The sequence below is a fragment of the Cynoglossus semilaevis genome, chromosome 6 (assembly GCF_000523025.1).
Source record: "Cynoglossus semilaevis isolate Cse_v1.0 chromosome 6, Cse_v1.0, whole genome shotgun sequence".
Classification (NCBI taxonomy): domain Eukaryota; kingdom Metazoa; phylum Chordata; class Actinopteri; order Pleuronectiformes; family Cynoglossidae; genus Cynoglossus; species Cynoglossus semilaevis.
Window position 1 is genome coordinate 639,205 of NC_024312.1, and position 27,664 is coordinate 666,868.

General features: G+C 40.7%; 1 protein-coding gene and 1 long non-coding RNA gene across 2 annotated transcripts in view; one reads left to right on the forward strand and one right to left on the reverse strand.

Moving 5' to 3' along the window:
• Positions 1–2,756: 2,756 nt before the first annotated feature.
• The window catches only part of det1 (DET1 partner of COP1 E3 ubiquitin ligase), a 54,515-nt gene continuing 29,607 nt past the window's right edge, over positions 2,757–27,664 (reverse strand). Inside the window, exons 5-16 of the mRNA XM_025056204.1 lie at positions 27,229–27,365; positions 21,750–21,837; positions 15,600–15,987; positions 9,488–9,584; positions 8,320–8,654; positions 7,656–7,922; positions 7,351–7,563; positions 6,986–7,209; positions 6,201–6,330; positions 5,483–5,673; positions 4,281–4,472; positions 2,757–3,575 (exon numbers count right to left, since the gene is read on the reverse strand). Of these exons, the coding sequence (XP_024911972.1) occupies positions 3,386–3,575; positions 4,281–4,472; positions 5,483–5,673; positions 6,201–6,330; positions 6,986–7,209; positions 7,351–7,563; positions 7,656–7,922; positions 8,320–8,592 (1,680 nt within the window). The 5' untranslated portion in view covers positions 8,593–8,654; positions 9,488–9,584; positions 15,600–15,987; positions 21,750–21,837; positions 27,229–27,365 and the 3' untranslated portion in view covers positions 2,757–3,385. The remainder of the gene's footprint in view (positions 3,576–4,280; positions 4,473–5,482; positions 5,674–6,200; positions 6,331–6,985; positions 7,210–7,350; positions 7,564–7,655; positions 7,923–8,319; positions 8,655–9,487; positions 9,585–15,599; positions 15,988–21,749; positions 21,838–27,228; positions 27,366–27,664) is intronic.
• The window catches only part of LOC107988687 (uncharacterized), a 14,370-nt gene continuing 11,942 nt past the window's right edge, over positions 25,237–27,664 (forward strand). Inside the window, exons 1-2 of the long non-coding RNA XR_001760163.2 lie at positions 25,237–25,460; positions 25,705–25,767. This is a non-coding gene — a long non-coding RNA (uncharacterized LOC107988687). The remainder of the gene's footprint in view (positions 25,461–25,704; positions 25,768–27,664) is intronic.

The window sequence follows — 27,664 nt, forward strand, 5'->3', positions numbered from 1 at the left end:
GTTTTACTTTATCCCATATCCCTTTACTGTTTTCATTCCAAGATGATCTGTCAATGTTCCAGAACAACAGGTCAAAGGTCCTTCAGACTCTGGTATTGACATAAGAAAGTCTGAGAGGTTTTATTTTGGAAATTTAATTATCGTTCAACAATGTTTGCAATATTACTGGTCCGCAGTAACAGCTGATACCGTCCGACTGGTCTTTGATTAAAAAAAAAAAAAAAGGATACGGGGGCCGCTGGTCTACTCCACAGAGCAGCGTTCTGAATGCAGACTCATGTGTGTTCACTGTCTCTGCACTCTGCCATCAATGTCCTCTAGCAACAAAAGTACATGTCCTCAGAGCTCAGTGTGTCCCCACTCTGTTATTCTCCATATTTTACCTCCATGATTAAATGTTTAGTGGCTGCTGGGAGAAGCCGAGTACTGCAGCAGAAAACACTTAGGATTGTGGCCTTTTTCTAGATTACATTGGTTGCTCTGTTGCCAAGACGACAGCAATTAGAAAAGACTGGGTTACCGAGCAGAGAGCCGCGATGTTTCCGTAGCAACCAAGGTCAGGGAGAAGGCTGTGGGTTTACGTGAATCTTTGGAGTAAGGACGGATACGAGAATATTTGTTATTGTACTAAGTGGAGGCATCAGGTTCATGCTGAATCTGTTTACTGTGTTTGCATTGAAGGCTCCACAGAGTGCTGCATCCTCACTGCAGACAGAACAGCTGGAGACCTGATCTGCTCAGAGTGGAGTCAAACCAGAAATCACTTTTTTTTTTCCTGCAGGAAACTGGGTTATGACAGAAGAGATGGTGAAAATAAATGTTGACGAAAAAAAAAAAAGAAGAAAATAGAGAGAGTTTAAAAGCCAGAAATGTAAATGAAAAGACAGATCCGTGGTGCGAATCCTATGCTTTTTGTAATGTGTGTGATGGTACTTCTAAAGCTGATTACATACATGAAAATCAAACATTTTGGATCATGTGAAAAACTCAAGGCCCGTGGGCCAAATGCAGCCCACCAGGTAACTTTGTGTGGTCTGAGGAAGCTGCGGCCCACCAGGTAACTTTGTGTGGTCAGAGGGAGCTTTTTTGACATGGTAAAATAGAACTTTTTTTTAAAACAAACAGAGCACTTCTTTTTTTCTGTCTATTTTGACATAGTAAAATAGAACTTTTTTTTTTAAATCAAACAGAGCACTGACTCCTTCCTTCCTTCTTTTTTTCTGTCTTAACTACCCCTGCAGGTTCTGACTTTGGACCTAGTGGTTTTAAGCGGTATTACAATTTTTTAAAATCAGATTTAAAAAGATGAATCCTGAAATCTTCTTAATAATAATCCAAAATGCCCAGGAAACATTTACCGTGGGGCAACCCCTACCCCCCCCCACACCTTTTATACCCCTGTGTGTTTACTTTATTAAATGTGACTGCAGACAAAAGGACAGGAGACCTGTCCTCCTTTATGTTGTGCTGTCTGTCCCTGCTGTGTGAGGTTCCTATAATTAGCTGATTATCACAGCATGGCGTCCTCCAGCAGCTTACACAAACACACTATAACCACAACAGCGTAGCGCGGCCTCCTTAAGCCTCTGTCCACCACAGAGAGATCACTCTGTGCTTATGTAAAACTGAGGAGACTGGAACAGAAGACACGTCCAGCCCTGGACGTACAGGACACACGTCCAGTCCTGTCATCTCTGCACCACCTTTCCTCTGCTCTAAACCTGGGTAGCCTGACTGTGACACACACACACACACACACACTCCCAGTCGACCTTGTGTGTAACCAGAGTCTGGGAGAACACTTAATCCCTCAGCACCTGCCGTCCGTCGCACCGTGACCTCTGCGCAGCTGCCCCCAGCGTGTGCTGTTTACCTTCTAGGTCTGTTTCCTACCAACGTGGACGTCTTCGTGTTTTACACCAAAATCTGCGTTTCTGCCAACTGCCGCAGAACAGACGCAACATTTCCCAGACCGTCTGCAGAAGAAGAGATTTTCAGAGATCAGGTTTTAGATGCGGCGCGAGGAGAACGTCATCACTTCCTGTCTCATTAATACTACCTGTTCATCACCTACATCAGCGGTCCAAGGACCGAGGACCAGTCGACAGGTACCAGTCGTTACTGCGGACCGGTGATACCGCACCATTGTTGAGAGATGATTGCAGTTTCCAAATAAAAAAACTTTCAGACTTCCTGTTGGCATCAGAGTCTGAATGACCTTTGACCTGTTGGTTTGAAACATTGACAGATTATGAATGATTTTGAATGAAAACAGTAAAGAGATATGACTGGATTATTTTGGAATTAGGTAAATTAGTAAAAGTACATTTTTTTCCTACTGTGTCCCGGTACCAAATGACCTACGGACCGGCACCAGTCCCCGGACCGGAGGTTGGAAACCCCTGACCTACTGTATTGTCTTCACCAGGGTCACATATTTAACCTTATTCTGATTATTTAAAGATTTTTATTTTCATCGTTTGGCTAATATTTGGGCTAACCTGTTATCTAGTAGTTACCTATATTTCGGCTGAATTTAAACAGATTTCTCAGGTGACTGACTAACATTTGCTCTTTTAGGATAGTCTTAAATCTATGGTAAATTTGAAGCTAAAAGTTGACAATATACAGGTATAAAATATATAATAAATATTTCAATATTTTGTGTAGGTCTTGGCTAATGTTGTGCTCTGTTTCAGCTCATCATTTGTTATAAATATATTTTTATACTTTTCAAAAAATAAAGCCACACATGCTAATCAGATTCTCTCTTAGGCAAAACAGACCTTAATTCATAACCTTTTATTAACATAAAACATTTATAAACTTAGTTTAGAGCTATGTATAAAAAAAAGAACCTAAAAGAAATATATATGAAATAATAATTAAATATTTCCCACATGGGTGAGTCTTAAGCGGCTGGTCATGTAACCACTTTGAAACTGAATGCACAGTGAAGGAGGGAAAAAAAAAAACACCTTTGGTTTCTTCTTAGAAGTCTGGCTACCTACCGCTCCCTCCTCCGTCGTACATCAATCACACTCTCTACATCTCCATTTACACTTATTCCAGCTTCCCCTCTCTACAGGTCCCTCTTTGTTCCGTGGAGGCAGAATTGCTGCCTTCCTGCAGGCGGGGGGAGGTGGAGTGACCACTGTGTGGTAGAAGGTGGAGGAAAAAAAAAAAGAAAAAAAGAGAGAGAAGGGAAACAGTGGTTTCTATTAGGAGGAGAATGGCTGCTGATTTCTCTGGAGGAGGAGGAGGAGAAAAGGAAGGGCAAACTGTTGTGTGCCTCCTGATGGAGGATGTGTTGTTGTTGTCGTCGTATTGTCACCAGTCGCTGCTTCCAGAAGTCCAACCACAGTCAAACATAAATCCAGCTTCTTCACGCAGACACGTGTCTCATGTGGAAGTTGACCACGTACTCGGCGTTGGTGCGCTGGACCGAGATGGCGAAGGGTTCGAAGGGGTGAAAGGTGAAGGCAACCAGACGCCTGACCGCGTGGTTGACCGGTCGTCCCAGCAATCCCGCCTGGATTTTAAACTTCAGGAGGCCAGAGTCTCGGGCGTAGAACCTGACGTGTGGACAGAGGACGTGTCTTAAATGTCTGCTTTTACTCAGTGGCTAACATTTTCTAGTGACTAAACATTCACGTCAAGTCAAAAAACAAACTCATAATGCGCTGAATGCTAACGAATGTACACAAATCACAGGTAGGAGCAGCAGCTAGCCCATTAGCCTCTACATCGTCGACATATATTAGCACCGTGGTTCAACTGGAGTGTCGCTAGATTTGTCCGCAGCAACTGAAAATAAAACGCCGACAAAGTACATTTTGCGCAAGATTTCCTGTTTTTAACAAAGATGCAATGTGTTAAACTTGTAGGGGCGTTTACCGGCAAGAATTTGGCGATACGATACGAACTTGTAGGGGCGTTTACCGGCAAGAATATGGCGATACGATACAACGATACGATACGTATCGCGATACAGGGGAGACGATACATTTTTGCACTATATTGCGATACTATATGCACGACGATATATTGAGTTTTTCAATTTAAAATTGATACAGTAGTGTAAGTAAATATTTTGTTACTCCGTGAGGTATTTAGTATTTGGAAATACCAATACTAGAACAGTACAACTGTCCAATCACAATCAAGAGTCTGAAGAATTTACACCGCGGCCTCTTCTGTCAGCAGCATAATTCAAGAGCTCTCACTGGCAGAGCGTCTCACTGACATCATCGCCTTAGATTAAGAGGCTCATTTCCCACCTGATGGGGTGGTCTCCACAGGTCTTGGGCCTCTCCATCACCGACACCCACTTGTCGTCGTAGCTGAAGAGCGAGAGGTCGAGGTACGGGCTGCTGCTGTAGGACTGAGCGCTGATGGGAAGCTGGCCGAGCAGCCGCCGCACCGCCTCAGTGTGGCCGCCGTATTTGGCGTTGACTATAGTGTCCTTAAATCTGAGGCAGACACAGACAGGAGATTTGGATACGGGGGTGAGGGTGGGGGGAGAGAGAGAGGGGAAAGGGTGTCAGCAAAACAAAATGAAAAAGCAACAGGAATTCTCCAGAGGGAATTATTGGTTTAATTCAGCCGTGTGGCCTTTAAGGTAAGCTCCGCGATTCTTCACTCACGATAAAGATGAGGATTTATTTCCCCCACAACAGCTGCTCAAAATCTTTATTTTCAATATCGTAGGCAGACATTTATCCAGTGGTCTAGATAAAACGCTTCATCATTCTGATTTAAATTTCCAAACAACATTTTCTGGATGTTTCTGTGGAGCCGTAGATAGACCGACTTTACTTTTCATTCTACAAAAAAAACCATGTTTTTTTTTCTACCTGTTGTGTGTTTGTGTGCTCTAAACACTTCCTCTCCTGGTGACCTGCCTCTTCCCGCCTGCGAGCTGGATTGTGCTTTTTACTAGCTATAAGTGACATAAATATGGTTTTCTCTACAGGAAAAAACAAAAAACACTGGCTTTCTGTTTCTCTACCTTTTCCTAGAGCTTCAATTTTCTCCCTCAAATCCAATTCTGAACTCTGTTTTTTCCACCTCACTCCAACCTTAACCTTCTCCTCCTTCACTCTCTGCTCCTCTCTTCCTTCACCTTCTCCAGAGGATTTTCTTGCCTGTGTGTCGGCGAGTTGGTGAAACAGAATTCAATCACGGCCGCACTGACCGTCTTAACGTCTCACCTCTGTATCAAGATGAAGTCCTAGAACTCTTTTCTCCTCAACCAGGCTACTTCGCCTTCAAATCCAGCCTGACATTTAGTTTTTTTTTTTTTTCTTCCTATTTTTCTATTCTGGAACCAACTCCTCAGTGAGTGGCCAGCAACACTGTGGCCATAAGTGGATTTACATGCGTGTGCCTTTTGTAGGACAAATGTATGTTTTAGTCAGGTGAAAACTCACAGTGGCACAAAGGGAGTGATTTTTTTGTCTGCTTTCATTCACTTCTGTACCTTCTCTGGACCTGCCGTGCGTAATTGTTGGAAGAAGCCGAGCAGGGGAACTGGACGGCCTGGCTGTGCAGCGTGGCATTTCTAAAAAGGTCGCAGAAATTTTCAAACAGCTCCAGCAGCTGGTCAGACGTGTTCTCAAAGACGGCCAGCACCTCCGTGGACACCATGTTGTAAACGACAAAGAATGACGGCTGGGGGGGGGAGAAAAGTGGGGCAGCGGGTGTGAAGGTGTGGAGAAAGGAACAAAGAATGAAACATTTTTGGAGATTTTTTTTTCCTATTCACTCTACCTGTAAAAAAAATATCCCGGGTTTTTATGGTTTAAAGAAAAGAAAAAAAAAACACAAAGGGAAGAATTTATTCTACTGTAACTACAGCATTTTGGCAACAACCTGGGGAGTTACTGGGCTGTGGATACACTTTAGACAAATGATAAAAGATGTATTTATTCACTGTTAGTTGAATGAATAGTCAGTGTGGGCGTCTGAGATTTCATCTGTATGAAACGGGCATTAATTAGATCCATTTGCTGTCACCAGGGATGAGACACAGAACTGAGGAGAGTCTGGAGGAGACAGGTGTCCTTGGAGATGTGAGGAAGGAATTCCTTTTTCACGGTGTCGTCAACAAAAGAACATGAAAAAGAGGCTGCACGAGGCAACAAAGAGAGCAGAGGGAGGAATTCTGTGTGAGTGAGTGTGTGTGTGTGTGTGTGTACCTGCGAGGGGTCGGTGACTCGGAGCGTGACCACATCTTCGCTGGTGTATTTAATGAAGAGGTGATGCTCGTCCAGCAGCTGCATCTTCCACATCCTCAGCCTCCTCAGCTGATCAAAAAACTGGAAGAATCTGACGACAGAGCAGGTGAAGTCATGAAGGACTGCAGTCAAAGACAGAGGCCTGAGAAATGATAACAATGTGACGCCCCCAAAAACACACCCTCCGCGGGGTGTGTGTGTTTATATATACACACACACACACACACAAAAAGTGTGTCTTTCGGCATCACATCACTTTAAACAAAAAGAGAATATATTTTTATATATATATATATATATATATATATATATATATATATATAAAAACATATTCCGTTTAAACAACTTTTTTTCAGGTTATTGCTGAACTTATTTTAAGTGTCTTAAGCTTTGAAGCTTTAAAAATCTGTATTACATGTTTTTTTTAATATAAGTTGTTGAATTCCATTTCATTAAAAGTTAGACCAAAGAATAGACTCCACATTAGTACTATTTAGGATAAAATAAAACACACCAGGTTGACTAAAAATTAAAGTTTTTTTTCTGTAATGCCCCATCTTCAAATCTGTATTTGTCTCTTTTCCTTCTTTTCTTTTTGTTTTAGAGTGAGAGAAGAGCTAATCAGGTTTTTACTCATGGCAGTAGATAAAAAAAAACTACATATTTGCAACTGAACTCCCACAGATCCTGGAAGTTCCTGGTGGATCAAACATGCACAGAGAGTGAACTTGGGTAATCTGCTCTACCTCCTCTTGGCCGTGGCGCTCCCATCCTGCTCAGCTCTCCTCCAGAGGTAGACCAGCAGCCGGTGCTTTAGGGAGTTGATGGTTTTGTCTGTGTAGAGGCGGGGGAAGCCCGGCTGGCTCTCAGCCTGAGCCTCTGTGTAAACAGCTGACAGAGTCAGGAGGTCGTCCTCGTAGCAGAAGCGCCCGATAGTCCTCACGTCCAGAAACGTTCCTTCTGCAGTCACCTGGGACACGAGCAGCGTGAGGAGGAATGTGGTGAGGATGCTGCTTTTTTTTTGTATTTTTTTTTTATAATCAACATTAAAACGCTGTTCACCTGAAACACGTTTTTTTTTTTTAATAATCAACATTAAAACGCTGTTTACCTGAAACACATGTATGGTCTGCTGCTGGACCGACAGCACGGCCAGGATGTTCCTGTAGAGGTAGAGACCCTGGTTGTGAGACAGAATAATCTTATCACACTTGAAGGACCTGGTGTCACACAGTCTGCCTGTGTGGAGGTCGATGATATGGAGTGAGTAGTCCTCCAGAGGAGAGCGAGGATTAGGAGTCACAGACTCGTTGTTACGATACACCTGGGGAGAGATTGATTTGAAGAGAAAAACAGATTTCAAGAAGCTGCACTGAGTAGGATTGGATGTTTTTTTTAGCCTGAAGGTGTCAGCACCTCAAAGAAGTACGGCGGCGGCTCCTCGGGGACGTAGACGGCCGAGCCAACGATGACGTAGCGGCAGTCATCTGTGAAGAGGCTGCACTCCCTGTTGAGATGTTCTCCGTTTGACGCCACGTTGGTGACATGGAGCAGAGAGAAGAAGCGTTCAAAGAGCCGGCCGCGGATGTTGAGTGAGCGCTGGTCGTTGGCTGTTAGAAGAGTCTCGCCCTCCTGACCTCGGAGCAGATCCTGAGCTGCTTGGCAGCCTTGATATTCATAAATCTGGAAGAGGACCGTGATTAGCTTAGCTTAGAGGATCACAGGTCTGCAGTCGGTGTGTTTGAAACCCTACCATGGTGGTGGGTTGTTTAACAAGCAGCACATCATAAACGGAAAGGTTTGTTGTGCAGAAAGTTTTTTTTGTTTTTTTTTAAACTCTAGCTACAGCTAGAACTTTAGCTACAGCAGTCTTGGTACAGATAAATACAGATAATAAATAAATATTTCTAGTTCTTGAACTAAACCTGCATGTCTGTTGTCATTGAACAAAATGAAAATAATAAAAAAGCAGCTTAATTTGTCCAAAACAAATATAAGAAGTTAAAATAATTCCTAATATGAAAATCTGAGAAAACAAGACCCAGACATAACAGTGAGAAGAGGCTCTTCCTGTTTTTACCTCCAGAGACGTCTGGTCAGAGGAGAAGGCGATAAAGCAGCGTCCATCAGGGGAGAATTTCCTAAGGAAGCAAGGCGGCTTCTCTACGTTGACCACAGTGAAATTGGGAAATAGGTTTTGGTGGAAGCAGCGCACTCTGTACCAGTGAGCTCCGGGTCGGCCTGAGCAGATCCGACGCCTCTCAAGACGATGAACCACATTCTGGTTCTGGATCCGTCTGGGTTTCAGGGTTTGTGTTACATCGTCCATCACTGGTTTAGATGATGACCTCATCAGGAGGCGGTCAGAGAGGTAGCAGAAGATAACAACATCACAAGGAAGGAAAGTCCCAGTACCTGTGGTCAGGAAAAATGGACACAGGTCAAGTACTGAACAACAACCAGGGTTGATTATAAATAAACAACATTCAATGTCAGGATTAGATATATATATATATATATAATGTTAATTTTGTGCCCAATATCCAGGTAAAAATATAAAAGTGCATAGTTCTCTATCTTCAGCTAACTTCCTGCACTTTAAGACCAAATTATTAACTCTCAGAGAAACCCGAGTTGTTTTGAAGCGTTTTCTATTTCACACAGGGAAATGAGTATTTATACAGCATTATTTAGCAGGCATAAAAAAAAATCAACATTCAGTTTCACAGTTTGAAAGAGCTAAAAGTTAAAAATGTATTATCTGACCCTCGTGAAGCAAAATGTGTGGCTTTTGAATGGATTTCAAAGCAGAAGTTTGTTCTTGAGAAAAATTGTAGTGCTTAAATGCAGGTTAATGATATACAGTCATCAAAAAAGGTCCAAGTGTCAGGAAAACGAGTGAAATGTATTTTTATTAATAAAATCCACACCATACAACACAAAAAGGCTGAGGCAGAAAACACAGGCTTTCAATAAATCCATACAAACCGATAAGTATGTATGTATACACCTTACCAGCCTCGAATATATACTATCAAACTATTATTTCTGTTTTTAAAATATATATTTATCATTATATCTGAACAGTAACAACCGATGAATACAATGATGGAGCAGATTGCGTTCAGATTTAGCCTCACGTGATTCAAACCACCACAGTTTTTACACAGACGCCTCCATTAAACGATAAAAAAAAGCTACCAGTTTATATGTTACGTTCACAGAATGTAACACACAAAAATACTTACCGACTGCTCTGTGAAACACTGCTGCCCAGTAACCCAAAACGAGCTGCCGGGCTCGGCCAGGTTCAGTACTTTGAGTGAGCCACGGTCACAAGTTTGTCTGAAGCACAGAAGTTAGCAGCGCCGTTAGCATAAGTTAGCATCACAGTAGCGCCAAGTAAACGTCCGGTTTCTTTTCATAAATGTTAAAAGGAATCGACACAGACAAGAAGAAGAGGAAGAAGTAGAAGAAGAAGAAGAAGAAAAGAAGAAGAAGAAGAAGAAGAAAAAGGAGACGAAGAAGAAAAAGAGGAAGAGGACCGACGCCGGAGGTTGCCATCATGCTCAGATTTCAACAGCGACAACACAGACTGCGCAGGTGCAATGCGGTACTGCAGCTTTTGTAGAACGTGGAAAAAGGAGATGGAAAGCAACCGTTTTATATGCGATAACGATTTCCCCAAGTTTACCAATAAAGAGCGGATATACCCATAGTTATTTTAAACAATACGAGTTTACCAATAAAGAGCGGATATACCCGTAGTTATTTTAAACAATAACTGTTTCAACTCCTCTTCGCCATTGACCACAATAACAAATAAAAATACATAATAATTCACATCAAAAGTTCGCCATTGACCACAATAACAAATAAAGACAATTAAAAATACATAATAATTCACATCGAAAAAATAAACACTTCACAGATTTGTAACACTTTCTGTCTGTCTATATATAAAAGAAAAAAAATTATACAAAAATGACCATAATCCTGTTCCCATTGTGTTTTTCTTATACTTTCAACAGAGATTTTTTGAATCACAATATAGAATCCTGAATATGTAACAAATGTAATGGCTTCATTTCTTGGATATAAAAATGAAGATATTTAAAGTACTGTAAAAAAAACAGTCACTAGGAAACACTGGATACAATATTAAAAAGCAAACTTTAAGACAGAGGAAGTCTAAAGCATGTTATTTTGATGGGATAAAATCAGGTCAACAAGTACGAGTGTGATTTTTTGACCTTTAGGTTCCATTATTCACGCAGGGGAAGTCAACATAGTAAACCCATCATTCTGAGTGCCCTACATGCTCCATTTTACTCAATACAATTTTGAGTAATTGCCATGGACTCCAGAAACCTGCGAGGTGGCCACACATTAGCCAAAAGTCCACCTGCTGATCTGAGTGAAGAGCCAATTTACTGATCAGTAGGTGGGTTTGCAGGTGAGGAGCACAAGTGCTGTGGCAAACTTTGAACATGATTATAATTGCTTTAACTAAATTGACATGAAAGGGGGAAAAAAATATGGGCAGGAACAAAACAGAACGGCTCTGACCAGTACTTTAGCATTTAGCATTTGACTGTCATGTTTGTGTAGCCCATTTTATCAAATTGATTTGTTTGTAACTGCAGCGCAGCATAAAATCACCAGAGGTGAGCAGCCCTCTGATCCCAGTAATGGAAGATAATTAAATTATGATTATCCTCGTTCTTATAAGACATGTTCTTATGGATTGACAATGGCATTATGAGGAGAGAGGGAGAGAGAGAGAGGAAGAAAAGAAAAAAAAACAATGACGCTCACAGTACATCGGTCTTGGAAGACTGCTAATGGCTCTTTGTGCAATTATCCCTGACCAGAGAGTCTCATTCAAATGTTGTAATTTTCGATAAAAGCACGTGTAGTGGGTATAAAAGGCCCGTTTGAAAAGACGGAATGAAAAGAGGGAAGGATGTGAAATTATCCACTTTTAAAAATCTAATGGCATTTTTCCTTTTCAACTAGGTCTGATTAAAACACGTGCCTCATGTTGTGTGCGTGTGTGTGTGTGTGTGTGTGTGTGCGAGCATGAACACGCATATATGTGTCCTGAAATGTCTGGGTATAACTGCATGGCTCCGAGCCGTTGACCACTGATTAAAAACGGACAAAGCCGCTCAGTCATTTTGAAATTGTGTGGCCGAACAAAATGGCGGCCACATTTGAGTTTGACACAAGTGGACTAGAATAAAGCATAATCACTGACGGTGTGTACTAGTGGTCAGTCTGTGCAATGACACCAAGTGTTTGACAGTGTCAATATATATGTACAGTATCTGTGCAGCTATGTGTGTGTGTGTGTATAATACTGGAATACCCACACATGTGGGGACACGGTTAAATAAACTATTATTGTTGGGATGTTTTTCAGGTCCTCACTGAACGACAGCGTGGATTGGAGTTAGGATTAGGATTAAGTTTTAGGCATGTGTTTTTTTTTTTAAAGTTGGTGTTAGGGTAAAGGCCTTGGGCAGGCACGGGCAAACTATGACCCGGGGGTCCAGATGCGGCCCGTTTTGCCAAACGTGTCCGAATTAAATTATTAATTTATATCATCATTATAAACATCTGCCGTTGTCCTGCAACGTCTCTTTGCAATTGGGATTAGGACGAGGATTAAACTCAACAAGGACAAAGTGAAGATTAGGGTTAGATGTAAATATTTGTGGGTCTTACAGTAAAGGGCCGGGGGGGGGGGGGGGGGGGCAAACTGTTGATGGACAGTGGTCAAAAAACACAAACAACAGTGAATACGCACATACATGTGTGTGTGTGTGTGTGTGTGTGTGTGTGTGTGCCACTACAGCAGAGCAGTAATTCAAAAGAGAAACTCTGGACGATCTGCTGCCTCTCCTTCTGTTATTTTCCCTCTAATAAACCGCTCCCTCTCTACACAAGACCCTCGCCTCAGCTTTTAGCATCAGTCCGTGAAGAGGAGCAGCGGCGCAGAGTGTGCACCTGAGTGTTTTTATACACTTTTTTGCCTATCCGCCACCTTCAGGGCCTTTTACACAGCCCCAAAGTGGACAGTGAAACAGCAGAGACCTTTTCCTCCAAACTGCATGTTTTTTTTTCTTTTAACCCTGCTCAGAAAATGGAGTTAGCAGGAAACTTCAAATTCTCCTCCTCCTCCTAATGTCCATGAGCAAAGAGGGCCAGTGTTCAACAAGTAAAAAAAAAAAAAAAAAAAAATCTTAGAAAAAAACTTTTTTTTTTTTTTCCCCTCCAAAGTCTGATGGAACAACAACAACAACTCTCACTGGGTTCTGCACTGACACAAAGCTCACACAGGCACCAGAAGCTCTGAACCATGTGGAGTTTAGGATACGCAACACCTGTAGCACTAATTATGACCACCAGGTGGCACTGTGATGGTTGAACGACGATAACTCAGCTTAAAATTATAGTTCGTATGAACAACTATTGAGAAAAATGAAATGCTACGTGAAGGAAAAAAATCAAAGTGATTTGACCTTTGACCTCCACAGACACTGTAGGTGGGGTCAAGTCCTGCGTACCAGATGTTGCCCCCCCCCCAACCCCATGAAGTGGTTAAGTTTGAACTTTACTGATCCTGCACTGGGGAATATTTTTTCAAAATCATCGCCCAACACGGGGCTCGAACCCCCGACCCTGAGGTTAAGACTCTCGTGCTCTACCCACTGAGCAAGTACCATCTATACATCATAATAAAGTTATAATTAAGAACCACAGGAGGGGCCTCACTTAGTTTTATAACCTAATTTGAAATTTTGAAACATAACGGTCTGACGGACCACATGGAGGCCCCGAGCCTCCAGTTGGAGACATTTTTACATATTCCTTTTGGCTCAGAACCTTCTGGAGTTTCAACTGCCGTATATTAATCGTCGTTTAAACACAGGAAAACGTTCATAAAGAGCATATGCATTAGCGATCGACGGGATGAGGGGGCAGCGAGAGACGATTCGCCGACGACACAACGAAATATAACTGAGACACAGAGAAGCACTTAGAAAAAGGTTATTCAAAGAATTCACAGGAAATAGAAACACACTGTTTCACTGTCACCCCCCCATCGTCACCCCTGTCTATTCACATGTGGCATTTATACAAGTTTTTAACTTTCCGTCCGCTGCATAATTTCAGGACACGGCAGGATGCGTTAGAGCTGCAACTTCACAGCCTGCATGCAGCTGAACTTTTCCTGGGTTTGCCGAAGGGAATTATTTCTTTTTTTTTTACTCCCCGGGTATTCGGGGTAATTACAGTGATCACAGATGCATTATGATGCATTAAGGTTTCATCGCAGCATCCGCAGCAGGGCCATGTGTGAAGTGTGAGGCTGGGAAAGAGCTGCAGCAGGAGGAAGGAAACGACCACGGAAATGTTCTCCTTTCTCCAACTTTTTTGTTTGTTTGTGAGGAACCATTTTGAAAAGAAAAAAACCTTGGATGCTTTTTTTTTTTAAATGAATTTTAACCAAAAATATTTGAGTTTAGCGATTAGCATACAGCTTAAATAACAACCGTGTGTGCAAACCTCATTTAAATCACTAAGACTGTATGTTGTCGAAATTTTGAAATGCTGTAAAAATTAAACCTGTTCAGAAAACAATTACAACCAGTGCAACAATTGTTTTGATTATTCAAAAAAAAATCATATTTAAAAAAGATTGTATTAATATAAAAAAATTAAACAGAAATATTTTTTAACTTCGTCAAGTCATCTGCATAGAGATTTAACACATTGTTGACTCATTCAATGGTTAAAAAATAAACAATGAAGCTTAAACTTAACTCATAATTAAACATTAGACAAAAATGTAATTTGGAGAACACTGGACACTTGATGAAATGCAGGAACATTTTAATAAAAATCTATCCTGGAAACGTTCCAGAACGCCCCAAAGACATATGTTGGAGGAGCAAAAACTACAGGTGTTGAAAAAGCGGGCAGTTTTCTCCTTCTTTTTTTCTGGTGAAATCATAATTAATTTTCGTATTATTGGAAAAAAAAAATGCGTGAGTCAATTAGTGCCATACATTTTCCTCCAGCCTCCTGTTATTTACCTCAGATGAGAACAGTTCCTCAGCCTCAGGAAGCCGTGTTCTGCTTCTGCAGGGTAATTGGTTTGAAGGGAACCCTCCTGCTAAATGTCCCACATTTTCTATTTCAATTTTCTTCGAGTGAGGCATAATTTTAGAGGCCAGTTACCGGGGGCAAAGGAAGGCTTCTGCGAACGCAGCGTACAGAACATGTGATTTTTTTTTTTTTTTTTTAAAAGGTGTGTGTGTTTTAATGTGCATGTGCACACACTGATGTGCACATTTTCAATTATCTATTCCTCCTTCCTCTGGCCTGATCACTGAAAACAACAGAAAATTGTCATTGCACTATTACATTTATGAGACCGTGTTTTGCTGCTGCAGAATCCTGGCCCTGTTTCCTCCTCCAGTATTTACTGTTGACTCAGGAGTCAAGATTCAGATGCTGTTAGCTGCTCCTTCTTTATCTTACAGGACGAGAATTTAATTTCATACATATTGCTTTGCCTGTTTAGAAATGTCTTTAGTGAATTAAGAATCTCATCCTCTATGATTTTAACTCCCAGTATTTATTTTTAATTAACTTGAAGGAAGCAGTTTTAAAACAATGACAGCATAAATACTGCTATCAATGCTATCTATGCTAATCATCAAGGCATTAATGGTTAAAAATGTTAAAAAGAAAGAAGCTCAAAGCTGATAAAAGATCAATCAAAATTAAAATTATAGATTAAGTTGTGTGATAATCAGTGAAGTTATATTTCATTTTCAGTATAAATCTTGATTTTAATGATGAGATATTACACTGGATTTCTAAAATACGCCTTTTAGATAAATAACAACAAAGTTAAAAAGAGTTAAAAAGATTAGCCAAAAAATGACAAAAATAAAAACGAAAAAGAAGTGCTGCAGCATTAGTAAACTTTTGAATAATAATTACTTAATTCAACTTGAACTAGCATTAAACAAAAAAGCCAAATGCTAGTTTAATAACTAGCAAAACAAGCTAAAATAAAAATAATATTTATACGAGATATTGTACAATTTAGAAAAAAACAAAAAAGGTAGTTTGAAAACCTAGCCAGAATTCTTTTGTTTAAAGGTTTTACTGAGTGTCAAAGTAACAGTGAGCCACAGTCAGAATGAAAAAGAAAAGCGATTTAGCATTAGCATTATTTTTGAATTGTTTTTCAATTCTTGTGTTTGATGGTCCCAGGTTTTACCACGCCACCAATGAGCTCTAGTGTAGGTGTGTGTGTGTGTGTGTGTGTGTGTGTACCACAGTCGGAGAGCACAGAAGGATCATCAGACATTAGACAGTATTGATCAGGAGCAGCATGTGGTCAATTCTCTCCACAGGGTCAAACTCTCCCCTCGCTCAGGTTAGCAGCTCACAATAAAAAAAAAAAACAGAAAAAACAGAAAGGGACACAATTATTTTTGCCTTTTTGTTTCCTCTCCTCCTCCTGGAGCCAAAAGAGAACATCCTCAAAGGAAGAGCTGAAAAAGAGGTCAGATGAACTTGCCTCACCGGCCGCTGCGGCTCCTGATTCTGCCAGAGGCGAATGGCCTTGGTGGGGGATTGAGCGGCTGGAACACATTACTGCCCCGATCTCAGCGGCTCGAGCCGAGGCAGGACTGTAATTTCTGCCATTTGAGAGTGTGAGCTGAAAAGCAGAGTGATGGGCACTTTTCTGTTATTATTCCTTTGGCAGAGTGCAGGCTGAAGGAAACAACCGGGTTTTAAGAACACGTCCATCACTCGCCGTTGGCATTTTGGACGTGGTATTTGTAAAAGTAACTCTGTCCTGTATCTGGGCAACTTGAAAATAGTATTTTGTGTGACCTTTCACCCATTCTGTGTGTATTATTCATCCTGTTGATCACTTTAAAAATAAAACACTGAAATCTCTGTTTATTTCAGGTTTGATTCATCCAGGACTTCTCTGGTTTGAAGACTGACCTGAAATGACCAGAACTGGTCTGAAGTCTACTGCAGGAGTATTGACTGTATGTGGCCCAGTGCTGTGTGGATACAGTCCCACCATCAGCCTCTCCAGTCTTCATTTCTCAGCCTGACTCACTGCTCACACAGCAGCCCTGGGCGTTGCCTGACTATAAAGTTCCTGCCTCACTTTTTCCAACCTCCTGATCCTTCACTCTTCTGCTGAACGCTGCACGGTAAGATCCACCTCTCGCTGCTGCTTCTGAGCCGAGACTTTTGTTCACATGTTGTCTTCAGACACAGCTGTAGCAGGGACGTGTTGGACGTTTGTTGATCTTTTTGTCTGTAGTGTTACGTGGTTTTTTTAGGGAAGCGTGGAGTGTCTGTGGTGAGGCTGTTTTATTTCACTGCCTGCTACAAAGTAACGCCGTAACTGAAGTTTATATTAACTATAGCAGTAGGATGTTGACTAAAACTTGAACTTTAAAGTGTTTTAACTCGTCATCTAACAGCTGTACTGTACATTTTATACAGTATTTCTCTTTTTCCAATTCCTTAATGTGAAGTCCATCGACCCTGTGGTCAAAGGGCAAAGAGGAGAAACTGTGTACACACCCTTCTGGGGTGTGTTTTTAGCATTCAATTGCATCATTTGGGGGCGTTGGTATTTTTTTTTTTCAGCCTCCAGCTGAAGTTTCTCACTCTTAAAAAAAAAAACAACAAAAAAAAAAACAATCTCACCGCAGCCTGTTAAGAGTGGATTTAACTACTGTACGTCCCACCATGCATCTGTCCTCCTCGCCCTTCCTCCCGCGGTCTGTGGCAGCGGTGCAGCTGCAGATGGGGGAGCAGCTGCACCGCTGCACAACAGCAGGAAGGTGGAGGTTTGATGCCCAGAGTGGAGAGAAAGAAGAAAATAAAAAATATATGTGATGTCACAGCAGGATTTAAAGAGACTTTCTGAACATTTTTAAATATTCTCCAGAGTCAGAATCTATCAGGGGTTTAGGGTGAAATTCAGATAAAAAAAAAAAAAAATATGAGGTAAAAGCTAAGAAAGTTACTTATTTAAAAGACATATTTACAAAAAGATGAAAAGTTTGCTCCGATATTGGAAAAAAAGTGATCTAATGAGGCCAATCATTAGCATAAAATTTCATAATAAAATTTTCAAAATGCACAAATAACACTGTAGATATAACTTATATTGTTTATAAGCTATTTTCTTATTTGTTTTTTTTTTAATTTTAAACATTGAAAAAAACAAAAACAGCTTAATATAAATTTCCATCCTTCATTTTTCTTTATGCAGTTTGAAAAAAAAAGGTAATTTTACATTTTTTAAATGTGTATTAAGATTGGCTGGTGTGTGTCTGTGTGTGTGTGCGTGAACAGATGTATTCACGCACTAAAAGTATTTATGTTTGTGATACTTTACTTTGAAAAAATATACTACAATTTTCACAACGTAAAGGTAGTGAATTACCTGCTCTTATTTTGAAAGTCCTGCTTTAGGAATGAAAGTGCAGTGATGAATGTCATCAAATCAAATCAAATCAACATAAAACCACCGCTGAGCTCCACTTCGTTATTAAGACTAATATTAATGAGGAGTCACCGTCAGCACCAAAGTACTTCAATACCTCAGACTTAAAGTACTTTGGTTTTAGAAAACTATAAAACTCTGCAGGAAAAATAATTTACTTTTTTTTTTCCCCATATAGAATGTCCTAGGAACTTAGAGCAGCTAAGCCCCGCCCCAAATGCTCTCATTGGTTGAGACAGAAGCCCCTCCCATTCTCATCTAGTGCCACTACTACTACTACTACTACTACTACTACTACTACTACTACTACTACTACTACTACTCACTAATAACCCTACTTTTACAACCGACCCACTCCAAACAAATACTGCATATACTACACCTCAGTACTACATCAGACAGTAATACTGTATGTAAGAAGTACAGAGTACTGTGTAACAGTTAATGAAGTCGTTAATATCAGTGGCATCGTTTGATTTTCCTCGTCTCACTTCACACTCCAATTAAAGCAATTAGTGAAATTACTATTTAAGACGACCTTGTGTCGGCGTGTGTGTGTGTGTGTGTGTGTGTGTGTGTCGTCAGCCGTGAGTGTGTGTCCAGATGAGGCTGCCACCAAACGGATCTCTGCTGAAGCGTTAAATGGTGACGATGATGAAGATGATGAAGATGATGAAGATGATGAAGATGTTTTTATTCAAGACAAAAACAACAACAACAAAAAAAAAACAAAATCAATGCTGGGAAAAATTTTACTTGGTATTTTTGGACGTTGTGTTTCAGTGTGTGTGTGTGTGTTTCAGTGTGTGTGTGTGTGTGTGTGTGCTGACCTCCTGCTGAGCTGCATCTGCGTGACTGATGATCTACCTGTTTTATTTCTTGTTTTGTTCTTCCTCCTCCCCCTCCTCTTTCTTCCCTCTCTCTCTTCTTCTCCCTCTCTCTCTCTCCCTCTCTCTCTCTCTCACTCCCCCCCCTCTCTCTATCAGGTTGGGAGGTAAACGAGTTCTCAGTGAGTATTAGCATAGATCACTGGCTGTTATCTGATCAGAGCAGGTCACATGGAACAAAGACCTTTCTCCTGCAGCCACCTGCACCACGTACTGCTAATGAGCTCCTCAAGCCCCCCCCGCCCCCCCCCCCCGAGTGTCTGTGTGTGTGTGTGCCTGGTACAGCGCTGTACTTGTGTGGACACTTCTTTTTTTTTTTTTTCTTTTTTTTGAAATACTACTGTGGTGGAGACACCTTGTCCTCATGAGGACATTGTCCCGGTGTCCCCCGAGTGAGGACCTGCAGCAGTAAGGATTGACCTGACAGATCAGAGGGGTGACATTTACACGATAAAAGGGTGTGAGCCTGCAGTACCGCCTGTTCCCCTGCAGGTGGCACTTTAAACGCTGTTTTAATCTGTTTCTTCTTGTGTCGAGTGCATTATTGTACAGCTGCAAACGTCAACATCAACTCTGTGACTAATTTGATTTTGCTATTTGATGGCAGTCGTTGCACCTTAGTAAAGCTACGCTAACGCAAAAGAACGCAACGTTGCAGTGTTGAAATATATTTTTGTATGACTTTAAATAAAAATATCAGGAAAAAAAAAAAATAGATTACAGTCCTGACATAAACAGCCCAGGGTCACAAAAGGCCCGTTAACCAGAGGTTGAACCCACACTAGACCAACAGCCGTCAGTACACACACACACACACACACACACACACACACACACACAGGACTGAGATTATAATCCTGCATCTATACATCACTGAATGTTACTGCAGGTGTGTGTGTGTGTGTGTGTGTGTGTGTGTGTGTGTGTGTCCAGGGACAGATGCTTCTTCTCAGTGAACACAATGAATTACCTAAAGGCCGTTAAGCCAAACACGGCCGCTGAGGCTGCTGGTTTACCCAGCACTGATAGGACCATCTGCCAGACCGGACTCCGTCTTCCTCACTGCTCTTTACACACACACACACACACACACACACACACAGAGCCGTAACCAGACTCTTATCTGCAGGGAGGGGCCCCACTGCTGATTAAAAACATCAGGACTTCTGCGATTGTTCAGGTGTGTGTGTGTGTGTGTGTGTGTGTGTGTGTGTGTGCAGGTGGGTCAGCGTGTGGTGTGTGGGTAGTGGGAGGGAATTAAGGTCAACAGTAGGGGTCTCCAGTGTTTCAGAGACCACGGTGGTGGTCACTAACTGACGGAGCAGGGACAGTCTACGACAGGGGCCACAACCCCCGGTTTGGGAACCGGTAACGGGCCACAGTGGGACCCAGAACCTCAGTTTTACTAATTGACTTCATTCTAAAATAATCCAGTCACTGTTTACATTCAAAGATAATCCGTCAGTCTTTCAGAATAACAGGTCAAAGGTCATTCCCACTCTGATATTAACAGAAGAAAGTTAAAAAAAAAAAAGGTGTTTTATTTTGAAAATCGAATGATTTTTCAATGATAGTGCGGTATTAACGGTTCGCAGTAACGCCTGGTACCATGTGTCACCATCCCCTGGTATTTAACATTCAGCACTAAGTTAACACCCAGTAGGGGTCTCCAGTGTTTCAGAGACCACGGTGGTGGTCACTAACTGACGGAGCAGGGACAGTCTACGACAGGGGCCACAACCCCCGGTTTGGGAACCGGTAACGGGCCACAGTGGGACCCAGAACCTCAGTTTTACTAATTGACTTCATTCTAAAATAATCCCGTCACTCTTTTCATTCAAAGATAATCTGTCAGTCTTTCAGAACAACAGGTCAAAGGTCATTCCCACTCTGATATTAACAGAAGAAAGTTAAAAAAAAAGGTGTTTTATTTTGAAAATCTAATGATTTTTCAATGATAGTGCGGTATTAACAGTTTTTTTTTTTTTACCGTGTGCAAAAACATAAAGAAAAACAAAAAGAATTATCTTTAAATGATCTTTGTTTTAATTGTTTATTTTCTATAAAAATCTTACGTACTGTGTCTTTACTTTAGGTTTTTTTTTTTTTTTTTTTTTCTTCGAGCCAATGAATTAAACAGACGTAGTTCAGGATAATTATAATTCCAGCATTTTCCGCCGCCCGGAGAACCAGGCGTGAGACTGGAGGACGGACTCACGGGGAGTGGATCTAATGACCTGCTGCTCACGGAGCCACGTCCTCCAGTCACCACCAGGGGGTCGTGGCACCGACACAGTGACTGAAATTAATCAGACACTTTTTTTTTCACTCAGGTGTTTTAATATATATATATATATATGTGTGTGGACAGATTCATCTGACAAATTAAACGAATGTGCGCCCATTAAAATAATGACTGTTCATAGTTAATTGTGCTGCGATTTTAAATTATAGCTCTGGGAGGTTTTTTTTTTTTTTTTTTTTTTTTTTTTCGTTTACATTCCTGAAGGGTTTGACAAAGTTGTGTTTTGCACGTGTGTGGGTGACGCATGTTTGTGTTTGCGATTTGTGCGTAGGTGTACAAAATGCACCTGACGGTTTGGTATTTGTGTGTGTGTTTTGTGATATTTGGAGTGGTTGCTATGCTGCACAGGGCCCTCTATAATTGTCAGAGGCAGAATTATAGATTTGGAATCTGTCTTTTCTGAAGTGCCGTTCAATTCTACTTCATGTACAGTGTAATCTTTATCATACGCAGCGCTATAAATAAATGTCAGTCTGTCAAATGGATGGAACCCAGTGTTTTGTCCCCACTCTGGCAACTTTGTGTCTCCTTTCTCTGTCTCTGTCTCTGTCTCTGTGTGTGTTGTACATTCAGATTTTTTTTTTTTTTGGCTGCAAAATTTGTGTTTTTTATTCGCAAGGGCTCGACTCAAGGACTCGGCTCCAAATGCATTTTCTTTAAAGATGGGTTAAAAAAAGAAAAAGAAAAAGAAAAAGAAGCATTCACTGGTGAAACACGGAGCGTTGTGAATACAGAGCTCTACTCACCAATGTCACCGGGAAACCTTTTCATATCGCCGGCTCTGATGTTTTTCGGGCTCATTCTCTCCTCTTCTCCCAGTGGGACCGTGAAAGCCTGTGCAAAACCCATTAGACATCATCAACATTACACGGCGTTTGGGACAAAGAGAAGATATTTTTAGGACAAAAATTACTCACAAATTTTTTTAATAACCGATGCACAAAGAAAAAAAAAGAAAAGAAAATGAATGTGTAATATATGAGAAATATAAGATTTTTCTAAAGAGCCTTGATTAAAGTACTGTGTGTATACCGCCCCCCCCAGGCAAAGGCTTGTCACTGAAATAAAGTTTCACGCAAACTCGTTTCATTTTAATACATGGATAATATCGGCCCAATATTAGCGAAATATGTCATATCTGTAAAAAAAGTTATCCGTTTTTTTTTTTCCCGACAATGAAAACCCTCGTAGGGTCCTGAGACGTTTACCTCAGTTTTGGGGGCTAGCGGCTTAATGCGATTTACGGTGTGTATTAAACTCTGATGAAGCTCAGCTTGAATGGTCTTTAGTTTCGGCAAATTCTTAGCTTCTTAGCAAGGTGCGGCTGTTGAGCCTTGGTGATTGGATGAACCGTTTAAGAAGCTGAAGCAGTCTTTTCATTAGGGAAGTCCGATATTCACTTTTTTCCGATATCCGATGTTGTCCAAACACGTTTATGATTCCGATATTCAAACCACTGTATGAGTTCCTGGCACCAACATTCTCCATACAATCCCCTGATTATTAAAATAGATTAATACAATGAGCTGCAATGCTGCCATCTAGTGACTTTCACTTTCATAAACAGCTGTTTTTTCCCTAAAACTATTTTTTGTTCACACATCATTTGGTGACACCCAGACATCGCGTAATTGGGTTTTCATTATGGGAGCAAAAACGATAACAATTCTTGCGGATATGACATAATTATGCTAATATCGGGTCGATAATATTGGGCGGCTGATATTATCGGTAAATGGATTCTGTGAGAGACGCCTGGAGACAAACTGTTTCCTGTTTTGTACCGTTTCCTCTGTGACACAAATTTTACATTTGTATATACGTATAGCGTCGTTTTTTTTATCGTTTACTGTCTTTGCAGAGGGAAGAACTGGAATTGACATAACTGGAAGTCAAACGAGCTTCACCAGTTTCACCGACCAGCAAACAGCGTCCGGGGGTTAGCCTAATTAACCGCTTACTATTCCGCGGCCTGACCAGTAAATCTACAACAATCCAATGTCAAAGGCAACGCTGCGGACTTGACCCAGAAAAACACAATTTGCAAAATTCGGCTAAAAACAACAAGGAAAACAAAGACATTACTCACATTTGTCCATGTAAAAAAGCTGCGTGCTGCAGGCACAAAACCCACAGAAGAAAAAAAAAAAACAAACAAGCACTCCACAACACAAAAGCATTTGCCACAATGGTTTGTGAGACTGGGGAATTAGAAAGTACAATGATGCGCACACACACACACAGCATCAACAATGGCCTCAGCAATGGCTCATTTGTGTGTGAAAATACACCTCTTCTCCAGCTTCTGTGCCCTCACTCCAGCAGGGAGACGAGCGATGACAGATTGTGCGTAGCTGTCATCTGTCGAACGACTAGAGCTCGTGTGAAACCAACGCAACATCATTTTTCAATTTCTTTTTTTTTTTTTTTCCGTCTCCCCAGTTTCAGTGCTGGCGCAGAGCAGGTGCACAGCTGTAAACTGCCTTCATGTCTTTCTTTCAGGCTAATTTTTAATCATGAATCATTGACATTTCCTCAACATGTGTAACCAGCCACTGTACGCGTCATTTATACATATTCCGGGGCTAGCTCCTCTGCTGTTAGCTATTTTCAGCATTTTCTGTGCCATCTGTTAGCTTTGACGTTTGATGTAATTATTAGCTTCTTTGTGTGAGTTTTCTCTTCATCTGGGATATTTTAGCTAAACACTTAGCATTAACTAAGCTTAGCGTACGCTTACTTTCTTTACCTATCGCCTATTTTTGGTCATTTTTGGCTAAGTATTTTACCCAAAGTTTTACCTTTTGGCTAAGTATTTTACCCAAAGTTTGCCTGTGCCTATGCCTAATTCTTTAAATTTACAAATTGTATTTATTTATTTTAGCTCTGTTAGCCTTTAGCTCTTCATGCTTCTTGCTAATATAGTTTCTGCTCTTGTTAGTTTTACTTTAGACTATGAGTTATGAGTTATCCCGTAGCTAAGTTTAGCTATAATGCTAAATATTTAACATTTTGGCTAAAATGATTTTTTTTTATATGCAGTATTTTCCATACCATTCTTAACCCCCCCCTCCTCGACTGCCTTGAATGTTGAGTAAAAATAAACCGACATCATTCAAACTAAACTAATAATAAAAACCAACGCAGCAGTTAGCCCTCAGGGATTTTTGTTTTCTATTATTACATAAAGTAAGTTTAGGTAATTATCATTTTAATTGTGTAAGAGATTTTAATTTAAATGTTTTCCATGTTTTTATGTCCCAGTGCCTAATGCTATGGAGCAGCTACGGACGTTAGCGATAGCTGCTGAACATACGTTCAGTTGTAGGAACATCTTCGTGTTCGTTCGTTCTGTGTTGCTGGTATCTTTTTTATTTTTATATCTTATTGTGTTGTGAGTCCACAGGGACAAACGTTAGCATTTTGGCTAAAATCCGTCTGCGTGCTAATGAGCATCAACGTGTTCTGCCCGTTTTTTTTTATTATATAAAACTGATCGTCTGTGATGTCATAACCTCAGAGCTGAGATTTTTTAAATCAGTGACGACCTTTATTCTACTTTATCTAATCTATTTATCTATTTATTTAAGAAAAATTCTACTTTTTATCTGTTGACAACATATTTCACCTGTGTTTTATTTCTGTTTCTATAACATTTTTTTTTATTTTTGTTGCACACTTTCTCTCCCTTTGTGTCTCTTTTCTTTCTCTTTTTGCCTTTTGTCATTTTTCAATTTTTTTCGTATATTTCAAAAATATAACTGGCATATTATTTTAAATTAGAATAATAATCATCATATTATTATTATATATATTAATATTTTTTTATTTCAGAGTGAAAGAAAAAATAAAGAAAACATATTATTAATAATATTAAATAATATAGTAATATTTGAAATAAAATGATAGATGATTATTATTTCTACTAATATATTTCCCTTTAACCACTTTAATAAAACCTGTCAGATTTTTTTTTTCTTTGTTTCTTATGATCTAAACGTCATTTTCAGGACTCAAACCCACGAATCTAACGTGACTTTGACGTGTAATAACATTTCAATTCATTTCTAATAAAAAAATCTCCGACGTAAAGTGAACAATATTCACCAAAGGAAACACGGGGAACGGCAGCAACAAAACCCGAAGAAGAATTTTCTCCTTCCTTCCACGTCGAGTGAGGAAATAATAGTGATATAATTTCTCCTATAGTTTAAATGGAGGCTGGTTGGGGGTATGAGAGAGTGAGAGGTGGGGGTGGGGAGTGATGGAGGTGACGTCAGGCCTCCGCTGGGCTGTCAGCCCTCCTATTGGTCGGAGGGAGGCTTTTAAAAAGAGCAGGCAGCGCTGAAGCGCACACAGGAGACTCGAGCCGCTCTCCGTGACGCACCGCGGAACCTCTTCACCGCACTGCCACTCCGTCTCCCACTGAGCACCGGAGCGGGACTGACAGCATCCAGGTGAGAGGCTTCAGCCTTTAGGAAACGATAGGAGTCAAATATGTATATATATATATGCAGGAGCAGAGAGAGGAGGAGCAGAGAGGAGGAGGAGGAGCGCAGCCTCCGAGCGCTTGGAGAGAAACAGAAAATACGCGCAGGGAAAGAAACGGGAGTGATTTAGAATAAATCGGGTCTTTTATTGTGAAAAGGTTTTGTTATAAACCAATGTTTCTAACCTTTTCCACCTTTCCATCTGTTTTAGGTGCAAACGCGACCACCCTGTTGCCCCGGCGCGGCGCCCGACTGACAGAGCAGAATTCAACAGGTATGTTGGTCCGTCCTGTCTTCAAAAAAAAAAAAAAAAAACTCTAAAGAATCTTAAGCAAAAAAAAAAAAAAAAAAAAAAAACCGGGACTCGACCCAAGAACGTCACCATAAACTGGCGGTTTAAATTCATAAAATTCGATTCGGTTTTTATTTGAACCGGTTCGATCTGGTTTTAGCCTCTGTTCCTCATTTTGATAAAACATGTTATATTTTTGATCACAATCTCAGAGAAATCACGAATGTACATTTTGCCATGTTTTTAAAAAATGTTTCATCGATTGCAGCCTGTGATGCCCTTTATCTGAATCTTTTGTCTGTTTGCCCCAACTGTCCTCTTTGTTGCACGTTTTTATCTTTTTTTTTTTTGCCTTTTCGACCACTTTTGATTTTCTTCGGAAATTTTTGAAATTTGGGGAAAATTGTAGATTTACAAATGATTCTGTCTAAACGTCACAGGAACTTTTCCTTCAGTTCAAATAATAATTTATATATATATATTTTAAACCGTGCCAACTTTTCCTTCAGTTCAAATAATAATTATTATACATATTTATTCATATAAATATATTTTTTTATATCCAACATGGACCTGTTAATCTGTGGCCAATCAGCTTATAATCCTGAGATTTGCATCTGAACCAGTTCAACACCAGAAAACAAAAAACAAAAAACAAAAAAAGGTGTAAAATTCCAAAAAATTCCAAACTGAAAAACCACAGAACGTCAAAGTCGTACTGCGTCACACACTGCACTGCCATCTGGAGATCAACAGCTCAATCAGGGAGTTAAAGATGTACCAAGATTCTTAGTGCCGCGTTTCTCAACCTGGGGGGGCGTGATCCCACACGGGGTCGCCTGGAATTCAAATGTGGTCGTCAGAAATGTTTAATTATGTATCTTGATTGACAGCTCTGATCACATGACTGCCACTTCAGCTCCCGAGCTACTCTGTATTTGCAACGCAGCATAGCTAACGGTTCGTGATGTCAAAATGGGGGTCACGAGCCGAGACGGGGTTGGACAGACACTGTCCTATCGTGTTCGTGATCTGTTCGTGTTGCGCAGCGCTTGTGTTAACATTTTGAGCAGATTCAGAGCGTTGAAGAGTCTGCTCTTGTGCCGCGTGAACTAGAAGCGTGAGTACTACACACTCGACAGGAGTACATCTTTATCATACTGTAGTACTCTGTGACAAAGTGTCATTTGTTTAAAATACATTCAAATATAACACAGTATATATGTGTGTACTGTGTACTACTCCTTCATTATACTCCGACACAAAGGAACCCTTGGTTCCTGCAGATCTTACTAAAAAGACAGCAATCGATCAAAAAAAAAATTTTAAAAAATGCGATCGATAAAAACACGATAATCTGCTGAAAACCAGGAGCAGATTCTGCCTCTTCGTTCATGTACAGACTCTCGGGTTCAAAGCCGTGCAGTAGGAGGATAAACTCACCGGGTTCAGGGTTTTTCCTGCAGCTCGTTCCTCACTGCAATTGTGAAGATAAAAAAAAAAAAAAAAAAACCTCCATCTTTGACTGCGTTCTTCCTGTTGCAGTGTTTCTGATGCGAGTCCCTCAGCAGCGCTGCGATCTGTGTAGGATATTTACTGGTTAGTACTACAGGAGTGTGTATTTGTTGACAAGATACAGTGAAGGTGAATGAAATATACAAATATATATATATTTTTAAAAAATATATAATGTCATAGATAATCAATTAAATGTCATCGCTAAAGATCACTCCAGGAGCCAATCACAGCGCTCGGATTCATTTAATGTTGAACCTGAAATTATTGCCTCATTGTGCACCATCAGGGTGGGGGGGGGGGGGGGGTTGGGGGGGGTTCATGCTCCCTGTACCCAGAACAGTGGGGGAAAGGGAGAACGGCC